Source organism: Ctenopharyngodon idella, chromosome 20 (genome assembly GCF_019924925.1).
Source record: "Ctenopharyngodon idella isolate HZGC_01 chromosome 20, HZGC01, whole genome shotgun sequence".
Lineage (NCBI taxonomy): Eukaryota > Metazoa > Chordata > Actinopteri > Cypriniformes > Xenocyprididae > Ctenopharyngodon > Ctenopharyngodon idella.
In genome coordinates, this window is record NC_067239.1 from 33,214,418 (window position 1) to 33,234,724 (window position 20,307).

A 20,307-nucleotide genomic window follows, 5' to 3' on the forward strand; every position below is an offset into this window, starting at 1 on the left:
TTCTGTGCGAGTGTGTGTCCGTACTAACGTCATACAGTGCGTGAGAGAGAGGATGTGCTTTCAAGACACAATATAATGTATTTTGTGGAAAAAACCATGACACTAATTTGTCGTTTTCATCCTATTGTTTACTATATTTATTTGCTTGGTCTGTGTCAATGTGTGTTTTGTTTCTTTTGCTGTTGTAGGACCTTTAAAATGACTGAAATCATTTGGCGAAGTGATATGGAACTGTAATGCGGTCAAGACCTGCCTGGAACTACTTTAGCCATGCAAAATAATTGCACACAGGCAGGAAAACACCAAGTTTTTGTTCGTCGGCCGACTAAGTTTTCTCAATGTGTTCCGCACCGTCGGCTGAAGTTGGTCCTCGAAGGTCCGTCGGGCCATCTGATCATTCTGATTGGCTGTTCGGCTACTGCCACCTGCTGGTACGGAAAGGCATTTCATCTTGCACAGGCGCAGAACGGACGTGCTACTTGGCTGTCGGCCGTCGGTTTGGTGTGTCAGGGCAACTTTGGACCTGCCGACGTGAGCCAACCCCGCAGTCTGCTTTCGTCGCCGTCGACTTGGTGCGTTCCTGCCTTTAGAACGCTGATCAACCAATCAGATTCGAGCATTCAACAGCCCTGTAGTATTTATCTAATATAACAGCATACGAATGTGTAGATATACTTTTCAATTTTAAATGTCAATTATTTTTTGCATTACAGTAGTGAGAATTTGAGGTGAACATGTTTCATTTTCATCAATGCAAAAATCTTAACGGGAACTAAAAGTACATGTTTCTTTCTTGCGATTTAGGGTTGAACTCAGATCACCCAAATATGGTCATTTCAGAGACGATGTGAATGTACAATTTCCTTAAACAGGTCAGTCAGTTTTGTGTCTGATAATAGTCGAACCATCAGCGCAGGTCTTTGTCACATCCTCCATTATGCAAGCTTCATCACAAAGCCACGCGCCGTCCGACTGGAGGACACTAAACTGGGTCACGGGGCGCACAAACCACGTCTTTAACATCAGGGCAATAAACGAATAAAACTCCAGAGAGGCAGAAGCTGCAGACGGCAATGATATGAGACGGAAAAACCATCTTGATGTTTACACGCTTTACGGTTTAAAGGCAATGAAACACCAACCAGTAGCTGTTCATAGTGCTGTTTACTAAGGGAACATCACTAGCGCTAGTGCTCGGAGGCGTGCTGATCTTACTTATAATTTCCACCATGAAATCTCAGTCAGATACAGAAGTAAGCAGTAGAGCGTAGAGAACCTGTGTCGCTGGAGCGGGAGGCTCATGGTGTTACTGTGGTGAAGGTAGAAGTCTGTGGGCAGTTCCCAGAGGTGAGGCTTCGATTCGGACGGCTGGAAGACCTGCAGGAACAGGTTTATAGCGTCCTGTCGGTCTGCATCTGAGAGAGACAAACACATCACATCACATTAATAATAAATAAATCTTCTCTGAGACAAATCTTAGTTTAAGCTGCATTTTATTTTGTTTTACTTCACTTTTACTTTACTATCCATTGCATTCAAGGTATATATTTTATTAAGTATTACCTGGGATTCGAACCCATGACCTTGACCCTAGCGTCATGATCTTCTGTTTGATTTGATTTCATATTTATATTTATGTTTTAACCTAAAGTGTATTTTATTTTTTTACTTAATTGTGCTTTATTTATTCTATAATGTTATTTAATATAATTTTATTATTATTATTATCATTATTTTACAATTGCATTTCATTAGGCAGACATTTTAACCAAAGTCAATTTTACTACATTCAATATATTTTTTATATTACAATAAATAAGTTATATATATAAAATTATTTATTTTATATTTTGTTTATGTATTTTATATTTTATCATTTTTTCATTTTTTTTTTAATTGTAATATATTTATTTTATAATCGTATTCAATATTATTTTTTACATTTATCCATTTGGCAGATGTTTTAACAAATTTATTTAATTTTATTTTATTAATTCTATATTGTTATTTAATATAATTTATTATTATTATTATTATTATATTATATTTCACCATTTAGCACACGTTTTAACTAAAATTTATTTAACTATATTTTATTTTATTATTTATTTTATTTAAATGTATTTTATTTTATTCTATAATGTTATTTAATATAATTTTATTATGATTATTATTATTATTTTACATTTACAATATATTTAACCATTTGTCAAACATTTTAACCAAAGCGAATATTATTACATACATATATATTACTAAATACTTTTATTTTATTGAATTATTTATTTGATATTTTGTTCATTTTTTTTATTTAACTGTATTTTATTTACTTGTTTGGAAAAGTGCAGCTTTACTTCATATTAATTATTTTTGCCCTTTAACGTATAATTTTATTAATATTATTTTACAGTTACATTAACCAAAGCAAATATTTTTACATACATACTTATTAGTAAATTCTTGTATTTTATTTAATTTTTTTTGTTAATTTTATTTTTTATTTTAATTTATTATATTGTATTTTATTTTATTATGTATTTTAATTAACTGTATTTTTTTTTAAATTGTATTTAATATTATTTTATTTTATTTTATATAAAAACTACTCATTTGGAAAAGTGCTGTTTTACTTTATATTAATTATTTTTGTCCTTTAATCATAATTGCACGCAGCCAAAATACAAACGTTTCAGCAACATGAACCATTTTTGTGATGCCAATTTAAAAAAAAAACATTAAAACAGTAGTTGAGAGACTGGAAATCACCAATGAGACCAACAAAAGTAAAACAATCAGATGCAAAAGTGTTTTCAGCTGCCAAGACTTTATTTTCAGAATAAAAGTGTGATCACAGTTTGTCCATGTGCTGCGGCCCGCTGAAACGAAGAGTTAATCGACAAGCACTGAGCGCAATTAGACTCGTTCCTCGTTATCCCTCAAGGCCATTTCAGCATCTTTCTAATTAAATAAAGCTGAGACGAGAACCAAGACGAGCGTCGTTCACCCAGAAAACATCACATGGAAACGCCTGATGATACTACAGTGTGTTCAAAATCTCACGATTCAAAAGATTTCACATTTTCATTGACATTATATCAATCTTTATTAGTATTAATGGTGCTAAAATAGGCTTCGTTTTGTAATGCAATTTCATTTTTCTCTTGACTTTGCGGTGAAAAACAGCAAAACACAACCCTCGTAATCTTTAAATATAACATCAGTGTCTTGAAGAACAGCATGTGTGCGACGATGAATCATTTCAGGAGAACTTATAAGCAGTTTAAATGAGCCCTTGAATGAGAGGATGCTAAAAATACAGCAAAGAGAAAATAAAGGGAAAAGCAGAGAGAGTCTGAAGATCGTCTAAAACAGGTGGAGAAGAGACCATCAGCTGAGCAAAACACAATGGACGTCAAACCCAAAGAAACATGCTGTTCTTCCTCAGTGTTTCTGTTTTCCAGTACAAATATCTAAACATTCTTTAATCAAGATACATTCACTGGAAATGAGAAATTACATGAGATAAGAAGTCTTGATTTCTGACTCGTTAAAACAAGAACGGGGTGAGAAAAACTCAATTCGAAGGGAAATTCTTGAGATCAATTTGATCTCAAGTAAAATTTTTAGATATTTGTACTAGAAATCAAGACAAAAATACCCTTTTGCAGTGTAACATTTTTAATCATAAAGCTCAGAGTCTTTTTAATTAGTTGTAGAAAAATAACTTTAGGCATAAATTATTATTAAGAGCTATAAGAGGGTAAATTATGATAACTAAAACTAAAACCATAAAAAACATTTTCGTTAGATAAATGTTAACTGAAATGAAATGAAATATACAAAAACTTAAAAAAAAAAAAATAAATCAGATAGTTGCCAAGGCTGCAAATAAACTAATAACTAAATATAAACTAAATGTTAAAAAACTATATATAAATGGAAAAACACACTTAAAACTAAATTGCTAAAACTTTTACTAAAATGAAAATGGAAAATATATATATATATAAAAAAAAACTAATTCAAAATATTAATAAAAACTATAGTTTCTCAATGATATTACAATATTATAAAAAATTTATTTAGATTATAATAATTTAGATTTATTTGTTAATTATTTAAAATGTTTAGATGTTATGAATCATTAATAATTTATAGGGTAACAGTTTTAACATTTAAAGAATATTTAAAAAATATTTAATATTACCAAAAAATAGTATATTGTTAAATAATACAAATATATCTATTTTTTTTCATCTAGTTGCCAAAACACTATAGTTTTTTTAAAAGTGTGTGTGTGTGTGTGTGTGTGTATACATAAATTGAGATATGACTTATTTATTATATGTTACCGTATAGATGTTATGAATCATTCAGAATATAAAAAATAAAAAGTAAATTAATGTTAAAGACCTGTGCAATATATATATATATATATATTTTTTTTTATTAATATAAATAAAAATAGTATAATATTATAAAATATTTTTAAATTTAAACAAAGAATATAAAAATAGAGAGTAGAAAGAATATAAACATTTAAATAAATAAATAAATAAATAAAAATGGCAAAAACAAACTCAAAACTAAATTACTAAAACTTTTACTAAAATATAAAAATAACAACTAATTCAAAATATTAATAAAAAGTATAGTTTCTTTATTTGTTTATTATTTAAAATATGTTAAGGTTTAGATGTTATGAATCATTCAGAATTTAAAAAAAAAAAAAATAATAATTAATGTTAAACACCTGTGCAATATTTACACACACACACACACACACACACATACATATATATATATATATTTTTTTTTTTTTTATTAATATAAATAAAAATAGTATAATATTATATAATATTCTTTAAATTTAAACAAAACAATTAAAATTTTATAATTAAAACAACAAATTAAAACAAAAAAAATTACCATAATAATCATAATTATAATAATCAGATGATGTCGCGGTGTCCTCTATTCACAGACAAGAGAAAAGGAGGCTGTTAAATGTCTCAATAACATCCATTTTGTCTGTAAATGACATGCAGAGAGCAGGTGAAGGTGTCCGGGTTATAATGACAAGAGACATCACATGAGAAATGAACTACTTATCCTTTCCTTTCAATAACATTTTCTCGGTTCGTGTCTGCAACATTATCAACGTGTCTCTCTGGACTTGTCAAGCACCTGACAGGCGAAGCGTTTTGATTATATTGCATAAGTCTGCTCAAAAAAGCCAAAAAACGTATCATTTTAAACCAGTTACAGCTGCTGTAGTGCACAGTTGGAGTGTTAAAGAAGTGTTAAATTCTCATGCTGAGAACCTGCTGATAAAAGACAAAAAATATATATAATTTTACATATCTTATTTGATATGCAATAACTCAGGATAACTCTTTTTTGGTGAAGTTCCCCTACATGTGAGCTGCATCTGGATCAAATTTTGTGGTGATCACATAAAGTAATCAAACGTTACAGCATATGGAACCAAAGTAGCCTTTTTGTTTAGCCTTTGTCGCCCCCTAATGGGCATTTTTAAAATCGTTCCTCCATGAGGACTATCCTTTGATCGACGAGTATCCCTTTTAATCGCGAGCATCCACTGCAAGTAATAATGTGCCATTTTTTAAAATCTGTGCATGTTTTTTGAAGTTATAAGCGAAAAATCTCACGTAAAAGCTACATATTTGTTTTTAGTTAGCGCCTGTGGGGTGTTATGTCGTAACTCCGTGAGAAATATCTCGTGATCGACGCATTTGATTATATTGTTGTTTGTACTCATTTTAATCGTGAGAATCTGCTGTACATAATCTTGTGCCATTTTCCACAATCGGAGTATGTTTCATGAAGTTACGAGTGAAAACGTGACGTAAATGCCGCATCCGTATATTATTTACATTTGGGTTTTGCAGGGCTTCACAGACAAAAACTCTCTTAAGTTTAGTCAAAGCCCAAAACAATTATGCTTGTTATATTCTACTCTGTGAGACCTTTCAAATGACATATGACACATGACTATCTGAGCCATATGATGTTTTCGACACATTACAGTACATAGTACAAAAAAGTATTTAATAAATTATGTTTTTTTTTTAATCAGCAAATAACTCCGCCCTATTTAGGAGTTAATCAAACTGGCTACATTTATTGTAAATTTCAGACTCTAAGCTTTCAAATGACATCTATTTTTCACTGTTTAAGGCAGTAGTTTTGAAAAATATGATTATTCATTTTATTTTGTAGCTAGGTGGCGACTGCGGGCGGTACACGCCGGTTTAGAGGGACTACTTAGCACTCGTTATATTCCTGTCAAAATGGTTAGATGCATTAAAAAGCTGATTTATTAAGCTTTAAAATTATACCTATTTGTGTTATTCCTCTCAGTGGTTGCTTAGTAATTTGATTATTAAATTTTTCGCAGGGGATGGTGTACCGCCGGCGAAATGTGGCCTTGATAGGAGATGATTAACGATATTCACGTCACCGTGTTTATATGTGTATAAATAAAAATATATATGCATATTAAATACATTTAGGTATAAATGATATATATAAAAAAAAAATGATTGATATTATATAAAAAAATATAATTAATAGTAATATAATATAATAATTTATATTATATTAAAAAATATAAACAAAATAATATTAAAATTTTTATATTATTTAAAATTGATTGACAATTATTTTCAGACCAGTTTCACCCAAGACGGCGACTAAAGCCTTTATACACACACACACACACACACACACACACACACACTCCCCAGATTCTCCATGTTTGTTTATAAAACACGCAGCGCCGTTAGCAGTGAAGCCATACACACGGGTGTAATATAATTACAGCACTTGATTGGAATGTGTCGCCTTCGCCAATTAGCCAAACGGCAATTACAGCACTTTTCAGGGTTACATTAGATTTCACTCATATCCTAAAATCATAACATTAACATTATTATGAGAACATGAAGCAATTAACTCTGCTTAAACTACGATGTTCGCTTTTGTGTGCGCAAGTGCAACTCCCGAGAGGAAGCGATGACGCTGAGAATGTTCAAATGCAGTATTACGGGAAACAGAACAATGTGACCTACTGAAGTCCCAATAATATTTAACATGAACCAGTGGGATTAAAGTTTGGAGCGTCACCTGGAGACTCTGTAACCACTGAAATTAGAACTGGGTTGTTGCTATGCAGACGCCATAACCATGGGAACTCACAAATAATAGAGACAATCTTGTCAGGAAATTACAGCAAAAGCCATGATGAAACCGGACAAAATAAACATGGAAAAATCCACGAAGGATCAGCCGATTTACCATTTATCCCCCAAACAATGTTATTCAACTGCAAAGTGATTTCAGACAATCAGTTATTGTACGGCAAAACTCGCTGATGTGGTTAAAAAGACAGTAAGTTACCGCATGCGGTGCATAAGCACGTTTGTGATTGATTCGGCTCTGTGCACAGAGAGAGCGGCCGTTTCTACGGCGAAAAAATGTAATAATTATACACAAAGGCAGATATGAATAATTAATGAGGGAGAGAATGAGAGAATGTGGGAGGAGGATATAATGGCTCAAACATGTCTCTCTCTCTCTCTCTCTCTCTAGACCATCATTAACTTATGAAACGTGACACATTAACATATTACACAATATACACATTTATATAGATGGGAATGTGGAAAAATGGTATTCAGCCCGTAACATGGTATAGAGGGTATGCATAGACGTCACTTTCCCGCCGGAACGCACTCCCTCAGCTGGACTGAGTGGCAAAAGAACCTGCTGCATGACTGGATTTAATAGGGGAAACTGCGAAAACGCGAGTAAAACAAACAGTTACACTAAAGGTTGGGCTCGAAAGTGTTCCTTATCACATGTCAAAGAAACCTAATCCATGGTTATTGACATGCAGCCAGGAATCGTGTTTCCTGACATTTATATGTGCCTGATTTTGACGCCGGGGAAATACATAAAGCAAATCTGACTGTGAACGCTTTATATAACTACAATATAGGTAGGTCTAAATCACTTTAAAATCACATATCGTCCAGCCCTAAAACTTGTGTAGTGTTTATTTAAAAACACACAATTATGCAGAATATAAGATGGTAAATATTTACAATACAATATATAGGGTATGATTTTACCCCAAAATCCAACATTTTGACACAAAATGGTAACTGCAAAACATGTTTCTTTGCCTGGAGTCCAGCCGTTTCTGTGAATTGCAGCGACCTTTGCTTCTTTTTTCTGTAGCTTTCAGCAGTCTGTAAAAATATACCTCAGATTTTGTGTCAAAGCTATGTGTACAGTCAGTCGCAAAGCTCTTTCCCGTTTTGGATGCGTTTTGTGTGTTTTTCGTGGCATTCACACTGAAAATCAATGCTGCCACTCAGTCTTTTGCCACTCAGTGGGCGTAACCGCAGTCATAACGGTCGAAGCTGACATACCCTCTATAGATGAAAGTACAGTGGTATTACCATTCAGGTGTTGAGTTGTTTACCTGAGAATGCATTGCTATAGTAGCGCGAGAGCGTCTGCATGATGTCTTTGGAGTGCTGCGTCCAGGGCGCGATCTTACGGTACGTCTTCACTCGGTGAACCAGCTGAGATCCTCCGTACTGTAAAGACAGCGTGTCGCCGTGGTCCTCGTACAGCTCCTCAAATAATCTGCACACACACCACGAATATCATCAATATGATGTCAATGCCTGGCTGACTAGTGTAATGTTGGCTTGCACAGGTACCTGACACAGTCCGTATCAAACTGAAGCTTGGGTTTGTCGATCATCCCGAGCGCGTAGAGCTGGTACGCCAGAGCGCATTTACCCACCATGAACTGGGCGGTGTTGGTTCGGTCCAGACAGTCCACACAGTTCGTCCTCAAAACCCCCGTCTGTCAAAATTACACACAATCATTCGTTTTCAACATCGATAACAATCAAGAAAGTTTCTTGAGCAGCAAATCATTATATTAGAATGATTTCCGAAGGATCATGTGACACTGAAGACTGGAGTAATGATGCTGAAAATTCAGCTTTGATCACAGGAATAAATTACACTTTAACATGTATTAAAATATAAAACAGTTATTTTAAATTGTAAAAATATTTCACAATTTTTACCGTATTTTCGATCAAATAAATGCAGCCTTGGTGAGCAGAATATATAAAAAGAAAATAAAATATAAAAAGATGAATAAAAATGTTAAAAGTTAGGTTAATCGTTTTTAAATTAAAAATGTTAATAAAATAAAATAAAAAAATTTAAAAAGGCATTAAATACTATTTTTTTGTTTTATAAATACTTCAAAACAAAGGAAACAAGCAATGGAATATATAAAATGATAAAGAATAATTTGCTGAATTGTATAATAGTTTAGACAGATATTCCTGCATGTTACCAAATTACCACTTTTAATGAATCTACACCTAAAAAAAATTTTTTTATAAAAAAAAAAAATGATAATAAAGCATATTTGAAAATAGAATTGAAATACATCAAAGAAAAAGCAGAGGTGAATCTTGATCAAAGGCTTCACTAAGCAGATATCTCTTAAGACAAGTTTTAAAAGGGTTTTTAAATAAGTTCTTATATTTTATAAATATATAAAGACTAGGGGTAAGACAAGATCTTGCAATATTAAAACGTCGGTTCTGTTCATCACGATTTCAAAATAAAAGTTTAAATGATCGATCTGAGTTTTTGATGTCTATATGTTCTTGTTCAAGAAATTACAGTGGCTGTAGCATTTCTATCGTAACGAAGAGGCCAATTATTAAACATTAAGTGGACATTTGAAATAAATATTTGGCCAATATTAAAGGGGACCTATAATGTACAAGATGTAATATAAGTCTCTGGTGTCTCCAGAATGTGTCTGTGAAGTTTCAGCTCAAAATCCCCCACAGATCATTTATTAGAGCTTGTCAAATTTGCCCCTATTTGGGTGTGAGCAATAACACGCCGTTTTTGTGTGTGTCCCTTTAAATGCAAATGAGCTGCTGCTCCCGGCCCCCTTTCCAGAAGAGGGCGGAGCTTTAACAGCTCACGCTTCGGTCGCTCAACAACAACAAAGCTGGAGAATCTCACGCAGCCAAAATGACGAACGGTGTTCAGCCTTACATTGTTCAAACCGGAGTCGACACTGATGGAGAGACTCAGGAAGAAGTTACAACTTTTAGAATGAAACTGGACGTTTCTGAATGGTTAGTGGATAAATTTATGTAGTTGCTGTGGAGTTCTTGAGCAGATTATGAACCAATATGCAGCAGTTTTGATGTTGAGAGTAAAAACTTTGGACCAGCGACTGTTGACATACCTGTAACCTGCCATTGGGTGTGACCTTCCCTCCGAGATCTCGCCACCTGAACAACAAAAAACAGTTTGATGAGAGTCTTTTGATGCAAACGGTCCATTAGACCTGCTGCTCGGCTCAAACCTTCACCTCATGTGTAACACGGCAGCTGTGTTGTTTTGAAAACGAATCAGTGCTTCAGCACGTGGACCATCAGCAGTTTTACAGCAACAAGTGCTGGAAAACAACAAAAGTGCTGCCATTTACTTTAGCTGTGACTCAGACGGGAGGTCGCTAGCTTTCCGAGCTCTTTTGAGAAGGACAGAAATAGCGTTTTGAAGCTCTGCACACATATTCTGCCATTATGGAGTTCATCTGGATTCATACTGTTTTCAGTAACTTTAAAATAGAAACCACTGCAGTCCACTGGTTTGGTTTATTAGTCATTTTAGTGGAGTCTCTATGATCCATTATGCTATTCCTCCCTCTTTCACTGACTGATTGATTGGCTGATTGATATTCCTCCCTCTTTCATTGACTGACTGACTGATTGACTGATTGACTGATTGATTGATTGGCTGATTGACTGGCTGATCGATTGACTGATTAATTGATTGATTGATTGACTGACTGACTAACTGATTGATTGATTGGCTGATTTATTGACTGACTGATTGATTGGCTGATTGATATTCCTCCCTCTTTCATTGATTGACTGACTGACTGACTGACTGACTGACTGGATGATAGATTGGCTGATTGATTGAATGACTGGCTGATTGATATTCCTCCCTCTTTTATTGACTGACTGACTGACTGATTGGCTGATTTATTGACTGACTGGCTGATTGATATTCCTCCCTCTTTTATTGACTGACTGACTGACTGATTGGCTGATTTATTGACTGACTGACTGACTGACTGACTGACTGATTGGCTGATTGATTGAATGACTGGCTGATTGATATTCCTCCCTCTTTTATTGACTGACTGACTGACTGATTGGCTGATTTATTGACTGACTGACTGACTGACTGACTGACTGATTGGCTGATTGATTGGCTGATTGATATTCCTCCCTCTTTCATTGACTGACTGATTGATTGATTGACTGATTGATTGAATGACTGACTGACTGACTGACTGACTGGATGATTGATTGGCTGATTGATTGAATGATTGGCTGATTGATATTCCTCCCTCTTTCATTGACTGACTGATTGATTGATTGACTGATTGATTGACTGATTTATAGACTGACTGATTGGCTGATTGATATTCCTCCCTCTTTCATTGACTGACTGATAGATTGATTGATTGAATGACTGACTGACTGGATGATTGATTGGCTGATTGATTGATTGATTGATTGACTGACTGACTGACTGATCGATTGGCTGATTGATATTCCTCCCTCTTTCATTGACCGATTGATTGGCTAATTGATTGATTGAATGACTGATTGGATGATTAATTGGCTGATTGATTGATTGATTGATTGATTGATTGGCTGACTGATTGGTTGACTGACTGATTGATTGATTGGTTGATTCACTGACGGATTCGCTGATTGACTGGCTGATTGATTGATTGATTGATTGATCGATCAATCGATCTATTGATTGTTTTGAGAATCATGGCCTTGCAGAAGTAAATTGTCTTCACGTGAAATAAAAATCATTGCCAGGAGTTTCAGGAGTGATAAAACTTCATCAGTGCCACTAATGGAAAACTATTCAAACTTACAATCATACAGCATTCTGAAAAAACCCTGTGGGGAAACATTTGCAAAATATTCCCACAGATTTGATGCAAATGATTTGTGTGTAAACTCAGCAGATGTTTGACGATGCTGCACTTCTTTCTAAAGGCATCTCTATGTGAATTTAAATGTGTCTGACATTCGTTATTACATACATAAACAACATTGCACTGCAAAAAAATTATATTCTTAGTATTTTTGTCTCATTTTCTAACACAAATATCTAAACCTTCTTAAATCAAGATACATACTTACATGCAAACGCTTCATTTTGATCTTTTTTTTTTCAGAAAACAAGACAATATCTTCAGTCTTTTGCTGTTCAAGTAAATCTTGTATCTTGATTTAAGATTTTTTAGATATTTGAGTACTTAAAGCCTTTATATATTATGCATTATAGATGTATTTTAACGCATTAATTATGTCTTATAATGCATTTTATGATCTCATGAATAATTGTACCCACAGTTATAGTACATTATAATCTATTCATTGTTACAACTTTAGAAAGTATAATGCATTAAAACACACGACAAACAACCAGTTTCAGATGCAACAAGGAATCTGCAAATATAATAATGCATTTTAACTTTGGTTACAAATATTTATTAAAATATAAGCGCTGTCAAATGAATAATCGCGATTAATTGCATCCAAAAAAAAAAAGTTTATGTTTACATAATATATGCATGTGTACTGTGTATATTTATTATGTACATATAATTACACACACATGCATGTATATATTTAACAAAAATATATTAAAATATATATATATATATATATATATATATATATATATATAATTATTTATTATTCTCACGTTAAACATTTACCTTTCATCAGGACGTAACGTGTGGCAATAGAAGTCGGGTCGATTAACGAAGAAGCCCGTCCTCTTCACCACATTCTCAGCGATCATACTGAGACGGTCCAACACGTTACACAGTTTACTGCACAGGAAAGAAGAAACATCTCGTCAAACTACTTGTCTACTTTTAACAAGTAAATAATCATAAATGTTTCTTGAGCAGCAAATCAGCATATTAGAATGATTTCTGAAGGATCATGTGACACTGAAGACTGGAGTAATGATGCTGAAAATTCAGCTTTGATCACAGGAATAAATTACACTTTAACATGTATTAAAATATAAAACAGTTATTTTAAATTGTAAAAATATTTCACAATTTTTACCGTGTTTTCGATCAAATAAATGCAGCCTTGGTGAGCAGAAGAGATCTTACAGACTCAAAACTTTTGAACGGATTCATACTTTATATCAGTTCCAGATATGCAATGGCTGTCTGACAGTCTTACGCACCTCTTGGTGTATCGGGCCATGTCCCAGGCGATGTACTCGATGCCGTGCTCCGGCGGGAGAAACTGGTTGAGGTTTGTGATGGCGGGGTAAAGCTCCTCACTCAGTATCTTCTCATGCTTCCTCTTCTCTCGTTTCTGACAAAATCAAAATCACCAAACCAACAATTATTACACTGATTCCAACATTTTAAACTCAAAATCTGCTCGTTAGTCCTGCAATAGCAGTTTCTGGTTGACAAACAACACGTAGTAAATTAGTGTCAAACAAAACAACAGCAAACCTTTGGGAACAACAGACAATTTGCAAATACTCTCAATGTTTACATTTATACTGGGGAAAAAATGATTTTTCAAAGTTATAAATACAACATTAGTATAAAGGCACAGTATGTAAGTTTTGCCGCTAGAAGTCGCTTATTCAAAACAACAACATACACTAAAAATAACTAAAAAACCGAAACACATTTTCCAATGAAACAGTAATATATCGTAAAAACAATGCATTCTGGGTAATATTATTAGTCGTTTTTGAAAAAGTAACCTATAGGCTACTTTCTCGAAAATGACAAATATTACCCAGAATGCATCGTTTTTACAGTATATTACTTCTGTATATTACAATGCACTCTGGGTAATATCGTTTTTTGAGAAAGTAGCCTATAGGCCTCTTTTCTTAAAATGACAAATATTACCCAGAATGCATTGTTTTTATGGCATATTACTGTTTCAATGGAAAACGGTATTTTACTGTGTAAATTTGTTTCGCTTTTTTAGTCATTTTTTAAGAGTGTTGGCATAGTTGTGAATGAGCATGGAATCATGGGAGTTGTCATCCTCCACAGCGATGGAAAGCAATCTGACGGGACTCAGGTAAAAATCATGTTCATGGATGAGGTATGTATTAAAGTTTTATTAACGTTACTGTGGTATGAAGCATGAAAATTCTGTCATTAATTACTCACCCTCATGTCGTTCCACACCTGTAAGACCTTCGTTCATCTTCAGAACACAAATTAAGAGATTTTTGATAAAATCTGATGGCTCAGTGAGGCCTGCATTGACAGCAAGATAATTAACACTTTCAATGCCCAGAAAGCTACTAAAGACATATTTAAAACAGTTCATGTGACTACAGTGGTTCAACCTTAATGTTATTTCAAAACTCTGCTTCATGAAGCTTCGAAGCTTTACAAATCTTTTGTTTTGAATCAGTGGTTCGGAGCGTGTATCAAACTGCCAAAGTCACGGCCCCCACTGGTGAACCATTGAAATTTCGAAACACTTATGATGTAACGAAGCCTCGTTTACTGAAATCACGTGACTTTGGCAGTTTGATACACGCTCCGAACCACTGATTCGAAACAAAAGATTCGTAAAGCTTCATGAAGCAGTGTTTTGAAATCGCCCATCACAAGATATTGTTGAATAAAGTCGTTATTTTGTTTTTTTTGGTGCACAAAAAGTATTCTCAGCGCTTCATAACATTAAGGTTGAACCACTGTAGACACATGAACCGTTTTAAATACGTCTTTCTGGGCATTGAAAGTGTTAATTATCTTGCTGTCAATGCAGGCCTCACTGAGCCATCGGATTTTATCAAAAATATCTTAATTTGTGTTCTGAAGATGAACGAAGGTCTTACGGGTGTGAAACGACATGAGGGTGAGTAATTAATGACAGAATTTTCATTTTTGGGTGAACTAACCCTTTAAGTGTGTTGAAAGTTATGTTATAACGTTGCACATTGCAGTAAGATTATTAGAATGTCATATTAATAAAAGCTAGATGACTTGTGTTGCTAAATGGCATGCAATTAATTTGAAAATATATTGTATGGCAGTTACTACACTATATTGTATTACTGTTACTACAAATAAAGCGCTTTCTGATTTTGCTATGTCAGCCACTTAACAAAACAGTGTTGTCTCTGAGGCATGGTAAAAACATTCAAACAATAAGACCAACCGTGTTGAACGACAGTTTTCTGTCTAATAAAACACATAATATATTAAAGCATATTAACCCTATAAATCCTACTGTATCACATTTCATAAGCACCTTTTGAAGGCCTGTAAATGGTGAAAACGTTGCTGAAAAGCCTTTCACATGCAATCTTCTGTCGTCTGATTGACAGTTTAGACTCAAGTAAAAGCCTTTCAGTATAATTGTACAAACGTCCTCCTTCAGCTCGTGCTTCACGTGTCTTTCTGCGGTCAAATCCGCACTGATTTTATCAAGTAAACGTAAGAATAACTTTGACATTGTTAGTAATATTTCAGCTACCGTTTACTTGATTATCCAGACATCATTTATTATAAAAATCATGAGTATCAAATATGATCATCATCTTTTGAGGAAGGTTTATTTGTTCATCTCTCAATCATCATTGTATTGCATTATATGTTTTAAAACTACAGAGCTTCGATCAGAAAACTTAAATATCATCTTACTAAGACTTATTATTGGCAGATTTTGATATTTATATGCATTTTATGTCAGTATCTATTATAAAGATCTCATTGATTTGCATTACCTTACTTTTTGTCCATATAAATTGCATATTTTGGTTCAGTTTGGGCTGTTTTTTTCCTTCATATTCTCACTATATCAGACTACATGAGCCATAAAAAAATTGTCTAATGTTTCAATAAACTGAAAATTCTGACTATTATTTCATATGTCAGGCTTTACAGGGTAAATAAACTCAGTATTTTGCATCTCTGGAGAACATCAGAGATGATCAGCCAAGCAGATGATGTGGATGTAGACATGTTGTGGACGATGACTCAAACCTAACGTCCTTCTGCTTCTCGATAGGGAACAATGACTAATCCAAGAAGACGACTAGTAAGACATTATCTGTCCGCCACACACGCCGGCGGGAAGAAACACACGTGATCCACCACGGTTTACGCGCTCAATCCTTGGGCCACATTTGCACGTGCTGTTAAACGACTCCAGCGTTCTTAGAAATCGTTCTGCGGTTGTCCGATTCCTCCTGCGGCCCACAATGCCGTCTGCCTCCCACATCAACACACACTCTCTACTGGAGGCCAGCGGAAAACACACACACACAGTTTGAGCTGGAGCTCAATGCACTCACACAAACACACATTTTACAGTGTGTTTGACACACACACGTGTGACGACCACATGGTCCGGCAGGCTAAATGAGTGTGTGGAGTTAATTAGACTGCATTCTTAGCATGTAATGCGCCTCATTTGGCTCATTAAGGATCTTTTGTCACATGCTTTTATCTGGACGGAGAATATACAGTGACACACACTCTGAAACAAAGCCACAAACACACATGTGTTTTAAACATGTTAGGCACAACTTTGTGTTAAATTCTGCCTGTACAGATCCTTTTTTGGCACGCCGCCTTCACACGGACATCACATGGCTGGTTCACAATGGACTGAGGTGGTTTGGGTCTTTGTTCTGTTGTATCTCCTGACAGCCAACGTGAGCGAGACGGGAAATATGGACAGCAAAAACATCAGGCTTTTGTTTGTTAACAGAAGTGTGCATGTGCATTTCTTCATGTGTGCGGTCAGTGGTGTATTTATAGTAAGTGCATTAGATAAAAGTGTTCATGTGAAGCACAAAAGCTCGGGGTCAGTAAGATTTTTTTTTTATTTTTTTTTTTAAGAAATTAATATTTTCAGTCAGCAATGATGCATTACATAGACCAAAAGTGTCAGTAAAGACATTTATAATGTTATAAAAGATTATATTTCAAATAAATGCTGTATTTTTAAACTTTCTATTCATCAAATAATAATGAAAAATAAAATGTATCAGGGTTTTTACAAAAAATATGACTGTTTTTAACATTGATAATAATCAGAAATGTTTCTTGAGCAGCAAATCATCATATTAGAATGATTTCTGAAGGATCATGTGACACTGAAGACTGGAGTAATGATGCTGAAAATTCAGCTTTGATCACAGGAATAAATTACACTTTACTATATATTCACATAAAAACAGATATTTTATATTGTAAAAATATTTCAAAATTTTTAGTGTATTTTTGATCAAATAAATGCAGCCTTGTTGAGCAGAAGAGACTTCTTTGAAAAACATTTTAAAAACATACCAACCCCAAATCTTTAAACAGTAGCGTACATGAAAATACGCATGAAAACTGCGTTCGCAATATAACGTGACAGGCCAACAAAATACTTCATGGGAATAAGTTAAGGCGGTATGATGCAATATAAAAAAAAAATAAAACTGTAATTGTCCTAAACAAAGATCCTTCATTTTCTTTATGCAAAGTATTTAGTTAATTTTTATTATTTAGTTGTACGTGTGATAAGAACTGTAAAAGTTTTCCTGGGGCCTGGTTTGTCCTGATAAAAGGAAATAAAGAGCCGGCCAAATACATGTTTTACAGTCAATATTGACATTTTGGTGGTTTATCTTTAGGCAAAAGATAATTTCCTTCTGATTTTGAGGTGAAATGTATGAAAGCTACTAAATAAAAAAATAAAAACAGTAATTACGACTTTTTATCTCACAATTCTGACTTTTTTTCCTCGCAACTGCGTGATATAAAGTCACACTTCTGAGATATAAACTCGCAATTGCGTGATATAAAGTCACACTTCTGAGATATAAACTCACAATTGCGTGATATAAAGTCACACTTCTGAGATATAAAGTCGCAGAATCTTAGAATTCTGACTTTATAACTCACAACTTTGAGAAAAAAAGTCAGAATTGCGAGAAAAAAGTCAGAATTGTGACTTTATATCACGCAATTGCAAGTTTATATATCAGAATTCTGACTTTATAATTCACAATTGTGAGAAAAAAAGTCAGAATTCTGAGATAAAAAGTGGTTAAAATTACTGTTTTTATTTATTTATTTAGTGGCGGAAACGGGCTTCCATAGAAATGTCACCTGGACGTGTTTCTGTCAGATTCACCCTCGAGAGATTAGATGGATGACTGGATCAGAACTCAGAGGAAGAACTTGGAGTCTCACCTTGACGAGGTTGAGAATGATGATGGGCGATCCGAACCTCTGCAGCATCTGATCGAAGTGGAGAGCGGCGACATGAGCGTACGGGTCGGCCTGGTCCACTGTACGAGAGAACAAGAGCATTTTAAGTCTTTATAGAAATGATTTACAAACAGGTGACCAACTTACAGGCCTATTTGGTTGATGAGAGGATGACAAAAAAACATTTAAAGCAAATGAGTTCACTCAAAGGCCATCTATAACTAGTCATATTTCTAGGTCACATCTCCAATCTGCTTGTCAGTTTTTATATTTTTTATATTGTTATATTTTTTTATATTTCATGGCAGATACAGATCATAATGAAGCATTTAAGGAAATTAAATTTTGTAAAAAATTCCAGTTGATGCCAGACAATAATTCAATTAACTCTTTTAATTGAAAAGTTGGGATTTCTTTTCCTATAGCCACCATTTTTCTCATTTGTTCTCCTTGAAAACATAAAAACAATCATTGCAAAATAAATATACATAATTATTATTATTACTATTAATATATGGAAGCCCGTTTCCACCACACAAGATGACATAAAAAGTCATAATTATGGTAAAGTCTAAAATTAGGAGATACTAAGTCATAATTATGAGATTATGAGATAAAAAGCATGTCAACTTTACTGCACAGATTGTTTCAAAGCAGCTTCACAGTAATAAACAGGAAAATAACACAATCAATGAAGCAAACTTGAGACAAATCTAAATCAGCTCTAAAAAAGACGATAGTGTCATTATTCATTTGAGTTCAATAACACTGTCGATGTTTTAAAAAATCATCAATTATGAAAGAAATTCGATTCAGCTATAAAGCAGCTCTATAGAAGACAATTGTGTAATTATTCATCTCAAGTTTTGTTCCCATTCGCAGTCAAATCGATAAAAATACTGAATATAAAATGTCATAATTATGACTTTTTAATCCCATAATTACATGACTTAGGTTTTATGTCATAATGTGGGTCACAAGTCTGCCACAATCTAACCATCCAGTTGCAAACCTATAAACAGATTAGAGCACAACACACAAAACACTTCCAGAAGTAGGTTATGAGAACGAGGTTCTCTCGCATACACAAATCTCCCTTTTACATGGATTCATTAACGCCACACAAAGCAAATTCAAAGTCGGCGTAATCAAATGCTTGTTCACTGAAAAGTCCTTCAAGCAGGTCAGACAAAGCTCGTGAAAATGGCAGCGTGATGCACGCTAGCGGTGAAAGGGAAAAACCGTGGCTCATCATCTCGCAGGACCCCAAACAATCAATGAAAGCGGGCCAAGACTCGAGCCTTGCGTAACACCCTTTCTCCAGTTTTTGTTTAGCTGAAAATCAATATGTTATCTCGGAACCCCTTTGTGTGAGCGATGTTTTAAACCAACAGTATATCGAACTGACCTAATTACAGAAAACATTCTTCACAAACCCTCATCTTTTTCCTGTCAGAAGGACATTGCATCAGGCAAATTGCATAATGTATTAGAAAGATGAGTAAGTGCAGAGGATGATGAGTCTGGAAATGAAGAAAATCACATATAATTCATCATAACTAAGAGCTTTGGGTTGTATCTGAGTGTTATTTTTGATATAAAGCACAGGAGAAAACTAGTTCCCATCAAACATATTAAAAAAAAAACAAAAAAACGAGACGAACATGCTGCTTATGTCTGGACTGGAGTTATAGTAGGGCTGCACGATTAATCGAATTTCTAATCGTGATTACGAATGCCACAATTTCATAATCGTTCAATGGCGCGATTACAAAAAAAATATCCATTTACATTATTCTGCGTGCTTAAGAGGTGTGTTTAGAGCATGTGACATTGTGAGAGGCGAATCACGACTACCTCAGAGTGCAAAAGGTCTAACCCAGCACAAAAGGAACTACCAG

At 34.1% G+C, this 20,307-nt stretch overlaps 1 protein-coding gene across 2 annotated transcripts in view; it reads right to left on the minus strand.

Moving 5' to 3' along the window:
• The window catches only part of LOC127502406 (polyphosphoinositide phosphatase-like), a 71,443-nt gene that overhangs the window by 25,450 nt on the left and 25,686 nt on the right, over positions 1-20,307 (minus strand). For both annotated transcript variants that reach the window (XM_051875328.1, XM_051875329.1), the window contains exons 11-17: positions 18,389-18,486; positions 13,393-13,526; positions 12,905-13,021; positions 10,331-10,376; positions 8,757-8,905; positions 8,513-8,679; positions 1,277-1,415 (exon numbers count right to left, since the gene is read on the minus strand). In XM_051875328.1, the coding sequence (XP_051731288.1) occupies positions 1,277-1,415; positions 8,513-8,679; positions 8,757-8,905; positions 10,331-10,376; positions 12,905-13,021; positions 13,393-13,526; positions 18,389-18,486 (850 nt within the window). The remainder of the gene's footprint in view (positions 1-1,276; positions 1,416-8,512; positions 8,680-8,756; positions 8,906-10,330; positions 10,377-12,904; positions 13,022-13,392; positions 13,527-18,388; positions 18,487-20,307) is intronic.